A 19,767-nucleotide genomic window follows, 5' to 3' on the forward strand; every position below is an offset into this window, starting at 1 on the left:
CAGTATTCCAGATTTTCCACTGTTTTCCATCATCAACATTCCATATGAACTCAGAAGACTCGTGTAGGTTCTCTGGTGGTTCTGGATGGTAAATAAAGTGTCTATATCTGTGTTGTAGTCATGGCGACGCCTGGTTCCCATCACCACCACTGTGAAGACGTCTGAACCATCTCACACCAAACCCACTCTGGATCTCTCTGTTTGCACCTCAATCACTGAATTATGGGGGATTTTTGAGAAAATAATAATTATGAGCTGCTTTTCTCCAGGTTGCAGTCTTGATAAGTAGTTCTGAGTAAAGTTCAGGATATTTTATATCAAAATTTGGTGAAAACATTTTTAAAAGCTCTACAGTTATGGGCAAAAGTTTGGGCACCCCTGCTCAAACGACATGTATATTTTCTAATTGTAAATAATTTAACTCCTACAGGGAATAAACTTCTACATTATTTCTGCTACTTAAAGCACAGTTTCTATTTATTTGCTGAATTTTCCAAGTTTTGACCAGAAACGCCCAAACATTTGCATAGAATTAAAGATCAGCGACCCTGCCGTGTAGCGGTATGGTACACACTTAAAGACAGGTAAAGGAAATGGTTCTATATAGAACCACCGAAACTCAAAGAACCGTCTGCATCATCAAACGGTTCTCATGCGTGGTACTGAAATCCGATCCGTATCCGATCTGCGGCAGTGCGACTCAGTCTGAACAGCCAGATCGGAATTCATGCGACTTTTATGTCAGTCCAACTCGACGTTCGTCATAATTTCGTGCTGCTGAGACTCAAAAACACTCAGGCTGATGTTTCTGTACCAAAAAAGTTAGAAGAGGCTCATCGCAACTCCTCCGTGTTCAAAGAGGCTTTGAACCAAATGCCCAAACGCGGCCGGAGGAGGCCGAGGCTGCAGCGTCAAAAAAGGTTTAAAAAAAATAAGAGGACACGAACCAAAGAAGTGACCGCACCCTTTTTACGGTGAACTCATTCTGGATGATGAGCCCAGCTGTCAGTCAGTGAAGCTTCATGATGCTCCTGTGATGCTGGTGAAGATGAAGCAGATCCTCTGTGAGCGGCTGCCGTTTGTTGGCGGTTGTGATTGTTTACCTCTGGATGAGCCGCGTGACGCAGTGTGACGCTCTGTTTACCCATGCGGGTCGGTTTAGGAGCTGCTCTGTTCAGACTGATGTCACGTACAGATCACATTTAAGAGACAATCTGAGCAGCCAAACAAAAAAAATTGGATTTGGTGAGAAAATCAGATTTGGGCCACTTTTACCTGCTGTGTGAACGCAGCCAAAATACGACGAAAGTCAACAAAATGTCATTTGAACAGGGGCGCCCAAACTTTTGACACTGATGGCTACTTAGAAATAACTGTATTTAACAAGATCTTGTCTTTAAGGCATCAGCCAAGATCATTTAGCACCATCAGCATCATCATAAGATCACGTTTAATGTTTATAACTGAACCATGTTTGAAGGTTTCTGCTGCGAACGTGTCAGAAAAAGAAAAGAGTGGTGTGGCTCGTGCTAAAGTGAGCGAGCAGTGAGGAAGTGCCTTGGTTCGGGTCGCTCAAACAGAAACCACTCATACAGAAACGCGACTGCATTCTTCTCCTTCCGCCTCGTTATCTAGAACCCGGTGATTACGTCGTTATGTACAGGTGATTCTGGTCTGACAGACTGAAATGAGACTCTGGTGCAGGAAAGGTGTTTTAGTATGAAATGAAAAGACTAAAAACACACAATATAAACCTTTCGGACAAAAACTCAGCAGTTTACAACTTAAACGACTTAAATCACGAAGAAAAATGAGCATGAATACAGGACAGGAAATGATAAACAAGAGGGAGAAATCTAAGTCTAAGCGAGGTGCTGCTAACAAAATCTACCGAGACCGGCTAATGGCTCGGTGTGAAGCAGATGCCTGGGCGTTTTTATGATGGTCAGTGCGTTACTGGAGCGTTCGGCCTGACCGCAGCACAGCTGGGCGCGGCTGACGTACGTCATTACGGTCATAACATGCACTTCTTACCGACCCACGCTGGATAGAAACTATATTGGAGAAAAATATCCACCAACCGCAGCTTTGTGGAATCAATTCGCTGATAATTTTCTTCATAATTTACGGTTTTGGCACAGAAGCTGAACTTATTAAACAGTCACTTTGAAACGTGAAATCATTCCCAAAGCGCTTCGCGGCAGATAAACGCTCTCCCACACATGTGACGGGTGTTCGTTACTCTTGCTTGTGTTAATGTATACGAGTATATTCACATTAAACTCTTTACCCTGCGAGTGTCTGAGCAGTCACTAGAAAAGACAGCATGGCCACTAGGGGGCGCTACCGAGGAGGAGGGACTTTATTCCAGCTGTTTGCTTCCCTCCGATTTCTGGTCCAGTCGGCTCTTGCTGCTCTTCACCATATAAATAAAATACGTCAGAGTTTCCTTCTCGTTCACCGGGATGTTCCGGAAGTGACGGCTCACGGTCTGAATAGAGAAAACAGAAGCAGAGAAAGAATATTAATCACAGAGGAGCTCAGGATACTGTATATCAGCGTTCAGAGCCCTGCCACGGCTCCACGGCTGAATCAGATCAGTAGGTAATAATAAAATAATCCTCCTCTACAGTAAAATAAAGCTCTGCTGATCCTTCAACACAGTTTAACAGTAAATGGTCTTAAACGCTGGAGTTAATGTAGAACTGCTGATTCACCCTTTAACCCTGAAGATCAGCGCAGACGGCTGGTCACCATAGCAACACAGACAACAGTCTCACCCAGCTAGTAGCAACGAAATGGCAAAGAGAGAGATTTAAGACGGACATCGATAATTTGGAGACGAATGGACTGATTAGTGTTTATAAATCAGTCCATCTGGTTTCCTGATTCGTTTAATCTGCAATAAGAAACTGACAAACACTAAAAAGTCGTGAGGCTGAAGTCGTCTGAATTTTCGCCAGATTTCTCGTCTGAATTTTCACATTCCACCTTAAATTGTGCAGCGCTTCAATTCTGGCACCACAGGCACCATTTAAGGCGGAACAGGAAAATTCGGACATGAAGCTGGTGAACGAGAAGCGACTTCAGTCTCATAGAAAGTCAAACGTTGAGAGATATTTTACAAGAAGCTGCTCTACTTTTGCGGAAAAGTTTCCTGCTGGAGATGCGAGAAAAGCAGCTGGAGCTGAGCTGAAGATTAAAGCAGAGCAAAGTAAGTCTGTGTTTTCATTTGTATTATATTTTAGTCTATACTAGTACCATCAGCACACACAGACATATTTACAGCCAAGACGGCAAAATGGACAAACTGGCTCCCGAGGTGGTTGGAGTTTTGCTGAACATTTGGGTTGCGACCCCCGTTTTATGTCTAAACTGCGTTTCTCTGCTGAGCTGTTAGATCAGCGACCCTGTAAAGATCAGCTGTGGAGCCGCAGGCTGAGCCCTAATTGGACAGACTTGTTGATTTCTGATTTATTAATGACGTGAGATTCTCATTAGCGGGGCTGAATTGTTCCTCCTGCCCACAGAAACGTCCAGCCAGAGGCGGTTAGTTAGTACAGAGCCGAAACAGCTGGATTAGCTTTCATAATATAAACACAGTGAGCCGCTCAGACACTCACTACATCATCTACACTAACGAGGATCAGTTACTGGACTCCTTACTGACCGTTTCACCATTACTGAGGGTTCCATAGGAAAACACTCAATTAGTGCTTTCAGATGTTTGGAAAAAGTAGCCTGCCAAAAGTTTGAACACCCCCTGGTCAATGACACTGTGTTGATTTTCTAATTGAAAATAAGTTACACATCCTCTACAGAGAACACAATCCTGCACATTGTAATGCACTGGTAGTGTTTATTTGTTCAATTTAATATATTCGAAAAAAAAAAATATATAAAACAGCATCACTTTTGCCTTGGCCACCTTATATGTTAGTTTTTTTCCTAATATGTTATAAAGAGCAAATCAACAGAGATTGCGCCTTAAAATGTGCGGAAAACTATCAACTCAAATGTGTGTGTGTGTGTGTGGGTGTGTGTGTGTACCTCTGCCAGCTGGGCTTTGTTCAGGCCCGGTCTGGTCTGGATCTTGTAGTGCCGTTTATAGCGCCTCAGTGTGTTCACCTGCAGCTGGAACAGATCCACCTGAGAAAGAAAGAACAAACCCAGCTCATCTATTAATCAAATACGCGCACCGCACCTATTAAAGCAGGCGTTAAAGCCCCCCACCAGCTTTAGTCTGAACGTGGTCCATCAGTCGAGTCACGTTGGGCATCTCAAGTTTGATTCTGTAGTTTTAGCATTGGAGCTTCGAGGCTAAAAAAGCTAACAGGCAACTGAACCTCATCAGCGTGGCCCATGTAAAAACAAAACAGCCCCCTGCAGGTGAAAGCTGGTATAACACGCTAAATGAATTTCATGATGATTGGACCAAAAAAAAAAAAAAGACGCCTGGTTCCATTGACTTGCATTAAAAATAGTAGTTTTTTCCTTCCCTTGTAAAGTTAGCGTTTTGGAGATAGGAGGTTTTCCTCTGACAGCAGCGAAATATTTTTCATACTGTAGCTGGGGAAAAAAATGAGGGATAAAAATGTTTTTGATGACAGAATTTGAGAAGTGATATCAAAAAAATTTTTTTTTAATAAATTTTTTTCCCCCCCATCTTACTATTCAGGGCTTCTGGAGAAAGCTTTAATGCTTTCAGCTGTTTTCAGGTGTCCAAGTCCAGTTATTTCTACCACTTTCTGGTGTAATACTGTAATTTACTGTAGCTACTTTACAAACTGATTGATCTGGTCTGAGAAGTAAGTGACTGACTGATCAGAGCTGGAGAATAACATCACTAATCTTAATAATGTAACACACTGATTTGAGAGAACTGTATTTGCAGATGTTGTTTTAAGATTAAGTGACCCTTATTAGTCCCACAGCGGGGAAATCTCACCTCCACATTTCACTCATCTGTGCAGTGAAACACCACATACACACTAGGGGGCAGTGGGACAGGGGGCACACTTGCCCCGAGCGGTGGGCAGCCCTATCCACAGCACCCGGGGGCCGCGTTAGGCGCCTGGCTCAGTCATGTATTGCCAGCTCAGTGGAATGGACCGACTATGAATTATCAACAGTACTAAAGGAACACTGAATAACTACCTATTTCATTAAAAAGTGAGCATAATTAGGCCTGTTTAATTATATTTAATGGATTTAGGACAGTGCAAAAATCACTGTAGCACAGGTTCACTATTATTATTATTATTATTATTATTATGGTACTTTAAGTGCCAACACAGGTTCTATTTTATCTGTTCCTGCTTACTAAATCTCTGAAAAAAGAAAACCCCAAATATCGTGAAGCATGTCGCGTATCGTGAAAATATCTTGCAGTATTCAGATATAATACTTTTCCTATATCGCCCACCCCTAATTATACTGCCTTACTTTACATAGTCATACGTAAAACTTTGGCCACCCCTGAAATTTTTAATTTTGGCCAAATTATATTTTGCTGATTTTCAAAGTGAAAATAAGTCAGTAAGTCAGATGTGATAAAACCTAAAACGTGGATGGCGCAAAAGTTATGCCACGTTTTGTTTATTTTCAAACAGGCTAAAATCAGGAATTAAAAATAAACCATGCTAAACTAAAATTTGCAGATAAATTGCTTATTTGCATTTATTCTCTGTAAAGGATGTGTTCACAGGGTTACCAGTGCTGGTTTATGAGGAGTCTGGCCACTTCCTATTTCCCCTGTTATATCAAAAACGGGACTGTTGAACAGCAGAGGGCGCCCGCGAGCGAGTCCTCAATGCATGGGAGTGAACGGAGTTCAACGGCTAAAAACAAAAATTTAATAGTTTCTAAAACTCGCGCAGAACGTTTCTTTAATTTCAGAAGGTAGAAAAATGGATTTCACACAAAAAAAAAAAGCAATGAAAACTCACCTGTTTGATTTCTTTTTTTCTACAGCAAATGGGTTTCGGGCAGCAGGAGGCGGGGCTTTACTGCTAGAGCATAATGATTGATGGGCGAGCGGAGCAGCTCATTGGCTGTTCGCGCTCACAGACGTCATGAACCTACATGAGGCGCCGTTTTAAGCTCCTATAACTAATTTAAAAGCTCTTACAAACATAACAGCAACGTTAAAATGTTTTATGCTATTTTGCGCTCAGGAAATAATAAAATGTGGAAGATAAACTGATTTTGCTCAATTGCTCCATATTAACCCAATCTTTCTAGACTCGCTCAGGAGCGCCCTCTAGCGTTTAAGAACCCAGTAGAGACTAGCAGTGGTAATTCTCTCTACAAGTTCTTAGGTGTTCTCAGCTTACTAAAATCTTGGTACATCATCCACAGCGGAGGAAAAACACTCATCATCATCATCATCGTCATCTGCTACACCGGCTAGCTCATCTGAAGGTGCAGCCTCTGCTCACCGCCTAGTAAAAACTACGATACCGCCCATAAACAGTAAACAGAGAGGAAGAAATGATGATTCCTGATACCTCTGGGACCTCGACATCATGGTCTGGAGACTCTCCTCCGTCATCACTCGTTTTCCTCTTCCGTTTGTTGCGGACGCTCTGGATGAAGTTTTTGTGGAAGTCACAGATGTACAGATGTCTGACCTGCAGGAAAGGATTTACAGGGTTTAACAGCTCAACCAACCTACTACACGCTCAAAAAAAGATGGTTCTTCAAGGGTTCGAAGATGGTTCTTCAAGGCTTCGTAAGTAAATGGTTCTGTTTAGACCCTTTAGCATCCATAGAACCTTTTGCATGATGAAATAGGGTTCTGCATGGGGAAATGGTTCTTCAGATTGATGGAAAATGTGCTGCATATGGTTCTAAATAAAACCTTTCTCTGAAAGTAGTTCTATAAAACACCAAAAGGGGTTCTGCTATTGTTACGACAGTATCAGAACCCTTTTTGATGCTATACATAACCATTTTCAAAAAGGTCCTACATAGAACCATTGGTCTAGAACCCTTAGTTCCCATGAAGGGAACCTTCAGCACCAAGACATTCTGGACAATTCTACAGTTTGGGGAAGAACCTTTCCTGTTCCAGCATGACTGAGCACCAGTGACCACAGCAGCTCCATAAAGTCATGACTGGGTGAGTTTGGTGTGGAAGAACTTGACTGACCCTCACAGAGTCCTGACCTCAACCCCATCCAACACCTTCGGGATGACTTAGAACGGAGACTGTAAGCCAGACCCTCTCATCCAACATCGGTGTCAGGCCTCACAAATGCTCTTCTGGATGAATGGACAGAAATTCCCATGAAGACACTCCTAAATCTTGTGGAAAGCTTCCCAGAAGAGTGGAAGCTGTTAGAGCTGCAAAGGAGGACCAGCTCCATAATAATGCCTATGGATTAAGAATGGAACTCATAAAAGCTCCTGTACGTGTCCCAATACTTTTGTCCAAGTCTGGGCTCTAAACTATAAACAGACGGCGTCTCTTCAGTGATCTGTTCTGGAAACATCACTCTGGGTGATGATCTGCCAGAGTGTACAGCTCTATGGTGAACTGAGCCTCTGATCTTGATCTGCTCAGCCAGCGTATCCTGATGGAAAGTCATGTTTCCAGAGCAGATCACTGAAGAGACGCCGTCTGTTTATAGTTTATTAGTTTAGAGCCCAGATTTGGGGAAAAACGGGTCGACTTTCAGTAGAAAAACAAACTGAGTTCAGCTTCTTTTATTATAAGGGTTTAAAATGACGTCACCGTCTATTAGACTGGAGAGAAGAGCTACAGCCTCACACGACGCCCAGCTTCTGAATGGAGCTTATGGAGTATGAACGTTATGGAGAACATGACCGAGTGCGGTTTGGACCCACCGGAGTTGAAAAGGTTAATTATCAATTTAAAGGCTAAAAATGTGTTTTTTTAATAAATGATGTCACTCAGCCGCCCGTCAACGTCCAAATCGATCTCATTCCTTTGTGCTGACAAAATAAATGTTTGTGTTATTTTGATCAAGTTAAGCAAGAAGATCTGACGCGTGACCGGATCACTCGGCCCCAACTGTCGTCTGACCACATGGGTGGGGATGGTGGGGATGGGAGGGATGGGTGGGGATGGGAGGGGGCAGCTTCACGAAAGTGTTAAAAAAACACTTCAGCTCCCCATTAAAGACGTATCACGGTATACTGGCATGTCGGCTGGATGTTTTATGAGAAGAAACAGTCAGATCTGTTAATTTTAGTCCGTTTTTATCCGATTATAAGACTCTCTGCTCCTCCTCTGTTTATGGAGCTCCAGTGTGGTTTTGCCCTAGTTTAAACTCCCTGTGAAACGCTCTGTGGTGAAGACACCGTGGCGCACGCTGAATGAGCCCGTATCTATCCGTCTGCTGCGTTTACAGTTTTAAGCTCTTATGCTCTTGTTAAAGGGGAACTCCACCAATTTTCAAAAATTCTGCACAATGAAAAGTCTAAGATGTAAACGAAGTCCATCAGAGCGGTTTGGTGTGAAACGCTCCATTCTAGAGAAACTCACCGAGGCGGAATTGCTGGTGATAGGAACCAGACGTCCCTCTAAAAGCTCCTACAGAAAGTTCCTACATGAACTGGTTCTGAATTCACTGCCTGATGACTGAGACGCTGTTTTATGAGAGTTTAGAGAACTTCAACTCCATTCATGGTGGAGGGAGACATGCAGGGCGCTGTGCGGCAAAATAGTCCACAAAGAAAACTCATTATTCCAGATTTTCCACTGTTTTCCATCATCAACATTCCATATAAGCTCGGAAGACTCATGTAGGTTCTCTGGTGGTTCTGGATGGTAAATAAAGTGTCTGTATCTGTGTTGTAGTCATGGCGACGCCTGGTTCCCATCACCACCACTGTAAAGACGCCTGAACCATTAAACACCAAACCCTCTCTGAACCTCTCTGTTTACACCTCAATCACTGAGTTATGTGGAAATTTTGAAAAACCGGTGGAGTTCCCCTTTAACATCCACTCCGCATTCCCTCTATTTACGAGTTCATATCGAGTTTTAAAGCCACCAAATCTCAGCCTGGCTGGCTCTGCGCCGCGTTGGTACGAGGCTGGTCAGCTTCTCGTTCCACCTTAAATGGAGCAGCAGCTACAGCGTCAGCCTCGAACGCCACAACATAACCGCTGCATCATTTAAGGTGGAGCGTGGAAATTCGAACAACGAGCTGGCGAATAAGAAGCGAACTTCAGCGCCGTTGTGTCTGTGGAGTTTGGGCTGAGTTCTGGGTGCAGTTTAAGGTGGTCTTACGCTCTTGTCGATGTCCAGTTTGAGTTTTTTCTGAGATATGCTCTTCTGGATCCTCTTGCTGAAGCTGGCGTTGCCCGCAGGCCGGCCGCAGCGCTCTCCGTCCGCGATCAGGCAGCAGCTCTGCCCGAACAGAGGCCCCGGAGCCGGCGGCCCGTCGTGGCTGTCCTCCTCCGTGCTGAAGCCGTTCATACCGGCCTGGCCTGGGCTCAGACAAGCCGGGGAAAGCGCGGAACCGTGCTGGGCTGTGCTGTGCTGGGCTGGACTGGACTGGGCTGGACCCCCGGAGCCTCTGTAGCTAAACTAGTGTTAGTTTGCTTAGCTGGTCAACACAAACAACACAGGCAAGCGCAGCGAGACAAACCCCCCCAAAACTCGCATATATACGGCTCCCAGTGTCTACTAAACCCCCAAGACCGCCCGTTAAGACTCCAGCGCAGCCGGTACCGTGTCGAGTTCGGTGCTTTTGAAGCTTTTTAGGCGTAAAATCCTTTAAAAATCTCCTTCACTCAAACGAGTCCCGGAGTCCCGCAGTCCTGCACCGGATGCTCCCCACCTCCAGCCCAATTGGTCCGTTCCCCGCGTGGGCGGGCTCTAAAGGCAGCTCCTCGGGTTCTGATTGGGTGACGCACCCGTCACTCGTCCCCGCGGCTCTTCCTAGTTGTGGCGTGTGATTGCGAGCTGGTGCGCACGCCGCTCCGCAGCAAGGCGAATCGACGTGCCCCTCAAACGCAAACCGAGCCCCGCATCTCTCCCCCGACGCACGCCGCCTGAACCCGCGGAGAGCAAACAGCGTTAGTACGCTTCAAGCTTCTTGCCCGAATTGTCCCTTGCAACTGCTGCACCTTTTAAGGTGGAACGGGAAAATTCGAGGAAGCTTCCTCCGACAAAGCAACGGCAGGTGGGCATGAGGCAGAGTTTCGGCAGCCGCCGATAAACGGGGTTATCTTCAGAAAGTGAGATGGGCGGTGTGAGTTAATCATAAACCTCAAATCCTCCCCGCGCTGCTGACACGGCGTCGGTCACGTCAAAGGTTTGGGGACAAAGGGCGTGACGGTACTGAGCTCTGTCCACTAGGGGGCGGCAGAGTGACATCACCAGGCTGGAGCCGGTACCGGGTACTTCAGGTGGCGCTGCATGAAATCTCCCGATCAGAAAACGTTCCCAGCGTTGAAAGAATAATTAGGATATTCTGATAGCGCAGACCACCGATCGGGGAGCGAGTCATAACACCAAGCCGAGTCTGTAACGAATTAACAGTAAAAACAGACCTAAACGCTTAGATGCCGCGGTGGGTCCAGCCAGGCACGTCAACGGCGCCGTCATGTTGGGGAGGTCAACATCGCGGCTGGACCGCCTGTAGCGCCGTTACAGAGCGGCAGTTTTAATAAAGACACTGTCCAAAGCTCCAGTTTATGCGTGGCCACGACTTCGTAAGGCGTGGGAACGAGACGATTAAATCGTGGCCACGCCTTAGTAAAGCGTCAGTAAAGGCGTGGCCACGCCTTAGTAAAGCGTCAGTAAAGGCGTGGCCACGACTTACCAAGCCGTGATCTCATTCCCACGGCTTACTAAGTCGTGGCCACGATTTAATCATCTCATTCCCACGCTTTACTAAGTCGTGGCCACGCAATATTTTTATTTATACAGGATGTCACCGGCGGGGCTCCGGACTATTTCAGGCACACTGCTCTCACAAAGCGGGACAGGATTATATAACAGAGGGACCGCAGTGGCCGGTGATGCGCAGAGAACCTGTCGATGTGGCCGTTTTTCCTCTGGTTTTATAGCAAGTGATTCACTCACTGGTGGATTTGCTGATGTGTGTGATTCTGTTTCTCGCTCTAAACTCGGCGCCTTTAATGAACGGTATTATAAGTTGAGCTGAGTACTAAACACACAAACACAGAACTGTTCAAACTCTCCGAGCTGGTTAGCATCCCAAAATGATTTGGCTGCTCCGCTCGCCGACCAGTCGGCCCGCACACAGGCGAGGTTTCTCTGCGCTTCGAGTGAAATCCTCCTCCCGCTTTCTGAGCGTGAAGAAACGCTCGGGGCGAGTTTTAGAAACGATTTTAACTCCGATTTTAGCCGCTGAGCTCCATTTGAGCGCCCATTCACCGAGGACGTGCTCGTGGGCGCCCTCTGCTGTTTAGCGTGAGGAACTAGGAGGAGGCCAGACTCCTTATAAACCGGCTCTGGAGTAAATATTAAACTTCCCCAAAACGAAGGAGGTACAATTAAACATGATTAGCAGCGTCTACCGCCCACACACACACACACACACACACACACACACACACACACACACACACACAGCACGAATCAGCGTTACTGCTACTGAGAGCTGATTGGTTAGTGTTACTGCTACTGAGAGCTGATTGGTTAGTGTTACTGCTACTGAGAGCTGATTGGTTAGTGTTACTGCTACTGAGAGCTGATTGGTTGGTGTTACTGCTACTGAGAGATGATTGGTTAGTGTTACTGCTACTGAGAGCTGATTGGTTAGTGTTACTGCTACTGAGAGCTGATTGGTTGGTGTTACTGCTACTGAGAGCTGATTGGTTAGTGTTACTGCTACTGAGAGCTGATTGGTTAGAGTTACTGCTACTGAGAGCTGATTGGTTAGTGTTACTGCTACTGAGAGCTGATTGGTTGGTGTTACTGCTACTGAGAGCTGATTGGTTAGTGTTACTGCTACTGAGAGCTGATTGGTTAGAGTTACTGCTACTGAGAGCTGATTGGTTAGTGTTACTGCTACTGAGAGCTGATTGGTTAGTGTTACTGCTACTGAGCGCTGATTGGTTAGTGTTACTGCTACTGAGCGCTGATTGGTTAGAGTTACTGCTACTGAGAGCTGATTGGTTAGTGTTACTGCTACTGAGAGCTGATTGGTTAGTGTTACTGCTACTGAGAGCTGAGTGGTTAGTGTTACTGCTACTGAGAGCTGATTGGTTAGTGTTACTGCTACTGAGAACTGATTGGTTAGCGTTACTGCTACTGAGAGCTGATTGGTTAGCGTTACTGCTACTGAGAGCTGATTGGTTAGCGTTACTGCTACTGAGAGCTGATTGGTTAGAGTTACTGCTACTGAGAGCTGATTGGTTAGAGTTACTGCTACTGAGAGCTGATTGGTTAGAGTTACTGCTACTGAGAGCTGATTGGTTAGAGTTACTGCTACTGAGAGCTGATTGGTTAGTGTCACTGCTACTGAGAGCTGATTGGTTAGTGTTACTGCTACTGAGAGCTGATTGGTTGGTGTTACTGCTACTGAGAGATGATTGGTTAGTGTTACTGCTACTGAGAGCTGATTGGTTAGTGTTACTGCTACTGAGAGCTGATTGGTTACTGTTACTGCTACTGAGAGCTGATTGGTTACTGTTACTGCTACTGAGAGCTGATTGGTTAGTGTTACTGCTACTGAGAGCTGATTGGTTGGTGTTACTGCTACTGAGAGCTGATTGGTTAGTGTTACTGCTACTGAGAGCTGATTGGTTAGAGTTACTGCTACTGAGAGCTGATTGGTTAGTGTTACTGCTACTGAGAGCTGATTGGTTGGTGTTACTGCTACTGAGAGCTGATTGGTTAGTGTTACTGCTACTGAGAGCTGATTGGTTAGAGTTACTGCTACTGAGAGCTGATTGGTTAGTGTTACTGCTACTGAGAGCTGATTGGTTAGTGTTACTGCTACTGAGCGCTGATTGGTTAGTGTTACTGCTACTGAGCGCTGATTGGTTAGAGTTACTGCTACTGAGAGCTGATTGGTTAGTGTTACTGCTACTGAGAGCTGATTGGTTAGTGTTACTGCTACTGAGAGCTGAGTGGTTAGTGTTACTGCTACTGAGAGCTGATTGGTTAGTGTTACTGCTACTGAGAACTGATTGGTTAGCGTTACTGCTACTGAGAGCTGATTGGTTAGCGTTACTGCTACTGAGAGCTGATTGGTTAGCGTTACTGCTACTGAGAGCTGATTGGTTAGAGTTACTGCTACTGAGAGCTGATTGGTTAGAGTTACTGCTACTGAGAGCTGATTGGTTAGAGTTACTGCTACTGAGAGCTGATTGGTTAGAGTTACTGCTACTGAGAGCTGATTGGTTAGAGTTACTGCTACTGAGAGCTGATTGGTTAGTGTCACTGCTACTGAGAGCTGATTGGTTAGTGTCACTGCTACTGAGAGCTGATTGGTTAGCGTTACTGCTACTGAGAGCTGATTGGTTAGCGTTACTGCTACTGAGAGCTGATTGGTTAGCGTTACTGCTACTGAGAGCTGATTGGTTAGCGTTACTGCTACTGAGAGCTGATTGGTTAGCGTTACTGCTACTGAGAGCTGATTGGTTAGCGTTACTGCTACTGAGAGCTGATTGGTTAGCGTTACTGCTACTGAGAGCTGATTGGTTAGCGTTACTGCTACTGAGAGCTGATTGGTTAGCGTTACTTCTACTGAGAGCTGATTGGTTAGTGTTACTGCTACTGAGAGCTGATTGGTCAGCGTTACTGCTACTGAGTACTGATTGGGTGGCTAGCTGATTAGCTCATTGGCTCAGTAAAGCAGGCTCTCATTTTCTGGTCAAAATAAAAGTCCCAAGTCAATTTCAAATGTAAACAAAGAAAAATGCAGTGAAAACTAGTTCAGATTTAATTTGATTTCCAACATTTTAAACTGTGATGTTATCAAAAGCTGCTCTCTGGAGAGGTTTTATAAGACAGACTCACAAACATTAGAAGATAACGGTTTATTTTACACTTCAGAGAAAATATGTTACAGTTCCGTTTCACCTGTATGGTGTTTTATATCTAAACATTTGTACAGACAGTCGTTTCCGCTCGTATAAAAATACTGTCCTGTGTGATTTACTACACGTTAGAACTGCACACACTTTCACAGCCAACACAGAACCACAAAAAAATCAGCTTCAATTGAAAAACATCTTAGAATTTTTTTTTTAAAAAGGCATTTTACAAAATATAATTTTATTAACACCCTAAAAACTTTCCCTTCTCCCCGATTATAATAAAAAAATCTCTAAAAATGCAGCGGACCGCACAGAACACCGCAGGACATACGGAGTGCAAAGCCGAACCAAAGAACGAGAAGTTTCTTAACTGGCATTCGCCATCTGTTTACGTTAGAACCCATCCAGAGCGCTGAAGAGACAAACTGCCTTCAATCTGCAGTACAACTGAGTTAAAGGGGAATTCAGTGACTGAGGTGTAAACAGAAGTTCAGAGGGTTTGGTGTGAAACGGTTCAGACGTCTTTACAGTGGTGGTAATGGGAACCAGGCGTCGCCATGGCTACAACACAGATATAGACACTTTATTTACCATCCAGAACCACCAGAGGACCTACACGAGTCTTCTGAGCTTATATGGAATGTTGATGATGGAAAACAGTGGAAAATCTGGAATAATGAGTTTTCTTTGTGGACTATTTTGCCGCACGGCGCCCTGCATGTCTCCCTCCACCATGAATGGAGTTGAAGTTCTCTAAACTCTCATAAAACAGCGTCTCAGTCATCAGGCAGTGAATTCAGAACCAGTTCATGTAGGAACTTTCTGTGAGGAGCTTTTAGAGGAGGACGTCTGGTTCCTATCACCACCACTGGGAACTGAGCTTGGTCAGTTTATCTAGAACAGAGCGATTCACACCAAACCACTCGGAACGACTCTGTTTACATCTTAACCATTTAATTAGGTGGAACTTTTGAAAAAATTGTTGGAGTTGTCCTATAATATCTCACACTCTGCTGACCTGCACAGCCAAATGCACGGACCATAACTGCGGTGTGGTGTCTCAGTGTCTCCTCCTAATGGAGACTCAGTTCACTCAGCTGCTGACAGGCCTTATCGTTTACGTAGTGAGGTTGAATCAGGCATTTTGACTTTGGAGAAAAAACAAAAAATGCCAAAACAAACAAAACAAGGTTCCTAAACCAGCGGAGTAGAACCACACATCATCGCACAGCTGCACCCTTTACAATAAAGGAGCCAGAACGGTTCTGTGGAGGAAAGCCTCAGGAACAGAGGAAGAACCTTTCAATGAATCAGTGATTGTAGATGAGGTGTGAAGAACCTTTGTAACGTAAAGGTTCTTGACCAATTAAAGGGTATTACCTAGAACCGTGCAGCCACCCTTATATTTAAGAGTGTATAGAACATCAGCCAAAGTGATCATTGACACAGAGTGTCCGGTTAATTAGCAAGTCCAACCTTGTTCTCATTGGCCACTTTATCGGAAACACCTCATACAGCCACACTTTGTAAGTTTACTGACTGCTGGGTGGATATTTATGTGTGGAGCTAACAACTTGTAAACATTTTGGTGCTATAAAGACCCATTCAGAGGGTTCTTTAAAGAAATACCTAGCATAGGTTCTATCTACCTAGCATAGTCAAGGTGAATATATGACCCATTCTACCGAATTAGTTCAAACTGTGTCCCAAAAAGAGCACAACGGAGTATTCAGGGTATAGATATTTTCGAGGGTTCTGTACTGATCTGTTTAAACGCAATGCATTAATAGAGATAAATATATACAAAATTATTAACACTATCTACCCCTCCAAATGCCCCATTATTTACACTTCTCAAACTAATACTTACTTTAAAAAAAAAAAAAAGAATTTTTAAAGATCTTTTAAAGTGAAGTTGAAAGATTAATTTATCATGAGTTTAATTTTTAAATAAAAAGCTTTATTCTGAAAACGCCGCCCCACATTTTCAGAGTTTCATTCTGTGGGTGGAGTCTTATGTTAGCCACACCCCCTGTCTTTTAGAGCAGGAAGTGAGGCTGCATCCCTGTCCCTCATGGCCACATTGTGAGCAGTTAGATCCCATTGTTTTGAAGTAAATATGTCTCTAAGTCTGAAAGTCAGTGAGGAACATTGAGTTGGCACTACCGAAACACATGTGAACAGCTGTTCAAAGCTGTGTTTGCTCTTTTTGAGCTCATAATGAGCTACAATTCTTACCGAAACAGTCACTAACCAACCACAACTACACCAACCAAACACAAACGAGTCTTGAGCTCTGACTCTGAACCAATTTGGTAAAATGATCCATAGTAATAATAATAATAATAATTCATGCAATAAATAATATAAAAACAATTCATCTTAACCGTGTGAAGACATCTATAGCCCTCACTCTTCAAAATGAAGGTGCCAAAGAAAGTTTGAGTGATGCCACTGAATCATGGCCACCAAACCTGGTCCTGGAGGTCTACCTTCCTTTAGACTCTAGTTCCAACCACGTTCTACCCCACCTGCTGCAGAAGCCTTTGATTAGCTGGCTCAGATGCTTTCGTGCTAGATTAGAGCCGACAGGGCAGCATGTTTGACGCAGGTTGGCACTAAACTCTGCAGGAAAGTAGATATCCAGGACCAGGGTTGGTGGAGGTTCTCAAACATCAGATACACCTTTCTGCTCTATTGCTGTGCACTGGCAGTTGGGTTAGAGCACGGTGGGCTGTCTGGGGTCCCTGAGAACCTTTTTTTGTCCTAAAGCAAACTTTCAGTGTATAATTCTTTAGAGAACCATTCACCATAAATGGTTGTGAGTGTGAAGAAACCCTTTTAAAGCTTAAAAGAAGCTCCACACAATTGAAAGGTTCCCAAAAAAAGAACCCTACATTGGTAGAGAACCTTTATATTTCATGAGAGTTCTTCACATATACAAATCTCTTTTTCAAGCGTGGTTCTTTAGTGAACCAGAAGTGGTTCTTCTATGGCATCGCTCAAACAACCCTTTGGCTGAATTTAGAAGGTTCTTCAAAGAACCATATGTAATAGGTTCTCAAACAGGCAGATTATATACACAGTAATAATAATAATGAATGTCATATACAATATAATAACTGACCACACCTGACCTGATATTCAGAACTGCATAGAACCTTTGTAGCATCCAGATGGTTGTCTTGTCATGTGGCCACTGTCTTTACAAAAGAACCCATGAAGAACCCCTTATTTAAGAGCGTAGGTGTTTCTGATAAAATGGCCAATGAAAGTAGGTACAAGGTAGGTGTTTCCAGTAAACTGGACACTCAGGATAGGGTTAATGGTGCAAAACCTGCAAACCTAAATTTTTGCATTTTTAGCTGCTGCCATAATCAAATCTGCTCGTATTGCAGCCCAAAATAATCATTCCTTCAGTGGAGAAGTTAAATACAGCACTGCAGACGGGGAAAAGAAAGCAAACTGAAAATAAAGGGATTTAGATACAAGAGTCTTAATTAAAATGCAAATGACTAATGACTCACGCGGGTCTGCCTGGCCTTTTCATAATGATCAAAAATGATGCACACGACACCAACCAAACAGCCGCTGTATGATCTTTCCCTCCGTCTCCTACAGTCTGTGCATGATTCATCACAACAGGGCCAGATTCAGAGCTGGTCAATGAGGATTAACCACAATAAGAAAGATCTTTAGACATTTTCCCACTAAATCTGAATGGAAAGGTCACGAGAGTTTACAGAGATAAACAACAAACAAGGGGGAAATCAGCTGCTTTCTCATTTTTTCAGGGGTCAGTCTGGAAAAGATGATATTAGCTACTATCAATAACCAGAAATAGCATTACCTTCCCTTCTTAGATCTCTCTAGTAGGGCTGGGACGATGAGCACGTTTTGATAAGCAATCAATTGGGACAAAATTACTGAAGGTTATAAAACAGTTTCCATTTGTGCCAGAAGGGGGCGACAAAATCAAAGGCCTTTACACCGAGTCAAGGCACGTTTTGTCAACTTGAACACCGTCGTCTTTCACATCACAGCTCATGGCTGATGCTGTAGTTTGTTAGGAGAACATTTTAGTGATGTTAACACTGATTTCTAGTGCGCTCTGAAAAGTTCAACAACTATACAAATACTTGTCACATCCAAATACTTTTTAGTGTGAGTTCTCACATCATGTCGTACGCCTTTACTTGCTAACATCAGAGAGCTTGTGGAGAGAATTACCATGTCAAACACTAGAGGGCGCTCCCGAGTGAGTCGAAAATAAATGGGTTAATATGGAGTATTTAAACAAAATCATATTTTATAAATGCTTAAACATTTTTAATGGAAAAGAATTCAATTAGTTCCTGAACACTAAATTGAGTTTTTAGAAACTATTTTAACTTCTCATTTTTAGCCGTTGAGCTCATTTTACTCCCATTCATTGAGGACTCCCTCGCGGGCACCCTCTGCTGTTTTGCAGTCGTTTTTGATATAACAGGGGAAATAGGAAGTGACCAGACTCCTTAATAAACCAGCTCTGTTAACATCACATGCACCGGCTCAAAAACAACGTCTGGCTTGATGTTTAGGTCTCAGATGCTCTCAAAATCAACCTTTTACTGATGAAGATCTGATGATAATAGTAGATAATTCACTCACTTCATCAGACATGTCCTTCCTTTCAACTGAGCTCTCTTTGAATTCTCTTTCAATCATCAGATTCATCTTAGACGAGGGGAAGGGGTCCGAAACACAACAACAAAATGTTCCTCCGTACACTGTGTGCAATTACACATTTCCACCAGAGAGGTCGCCAGACCTCCAAAACGTATATAGTGTAGCTGTAAATTCTGTATCTGTGGGTTGAATAATGACTGAGCAGCCGATCTGTTGCTTTTTAGTTGGAAGGTATCTTTCAAAGTTCTCTACTGGAAATAGTCCCTCCCCACACATCTACGCAAATATATATATTTAGTATTCAATGTACACAGCACTGCTGCAGAGTCGGTGATGAACTTTAGCAGAATGGGCCGTTGCCCAGTGTCTTTGGCTCAATCCCATTTCTTCTTTTTACCCCTATCCCTTGTTTTCGAGTGTCCTACTTTCAACCTAGTGGTTGAAATCTTGCCCTATGAAAGGGGAGCCTCAAAAGAAAAAAAACAAACAAACAAAAAACCCACCATCACTTCATCATCAGCTACTAGCGCCACTCTGTAGGCGACCCTGCCCGTCTGCAGGGACAGCATTTTCCTGTTCCACCTTAAATGGTGCAGCAGTTACATTCTGGTCCTTCATGTGTCAGAACTGCTGGACTATTTAAGGTGGAACAAGAAAGTTAGCTAGCTAGCTACTGAGACATCAGCATATTATTAGTGATTTTTATGCTCGTTATGAAGAAAAACGACCAAAAAACACTGAAACAACACAAAACTAAGGATAATACAATGGTTATTGTAGTTTTTCTTAACAGAGAAAATATTTCTTTGGTCTCTTGTTCAGCGACTTGCCGGCTTTTCTTTTTTTACTCCTAACTCTGGAGTCTCTGAAAAACCACCGTTTGGAGGGCCATGTAGCCCCAACACTTACCCCCACCAATCTCAACAAAAACTGGGACACCCTCCCCCTAAACACGAATGCGCAAAACAGGGGGTTAAGGGCTCAGGGGTAGGGGTGAAATGGGATTGGGCCTTTCAGTCCCCATGGTTACAAGGAAAATGGTGATTGTCATTGTCATTATTATTCAGTGGACCCACTTTCTCTTACCCCTTCATCTTCTTTGCGCAA

The 19,767-nt window shown here is 43.9% G+C and overlaps 1 protein-coding gene across 1 annotated transcript; it reads right to left on the reverse strand.

Annotated features, from left to right (window-relative positions):
• Positions 1 to 1,699: 1,699 nt before the first annotated feature.
• Positions 1,700 to 9,971, reverse strand: sap30l (sap30-like). Its single transcript, XM_017719563.2, has 4 exons — positions 9,263 to 9,971; positions 6,510 to 6,632; positions 4,051 to 4,149; positions 1,700 to 2,491 (listed from the first exon to the last, which is right to left on the reverse strand). Exons 1-4 carry the CDS (start codon positions 9,449 to 9,451, stop codon positions 2,363 to 2,365), a joined length of 540 nt encoding a protein of 179 aa, XP_017575052.1. The 5' UTR covers positions 9,452 to 9,971; the 3' UTR covers positions 1,700 to 2,362.
• Between the last annotated feature and the right edge of the window lie 9,796 nt (positions 9,972 to 19,767).

Source organism: Pygocentrus nattereri, chromosome 16 (genome assembly GCF_015220715.1).
Source record: "Pygocentrus nattereri isolate fPygNat1 chromosome 16, fPygNat1.pri, whole genome shotgun sequence".
Classification (NCBI taxonomy): domain Eukaryota; kingdom Metazoa; phylum Chordata; class Actinopteri; order Characiformes; family Serrasalmidae; genus Pygocentrus; species Pygocentrus nattereri.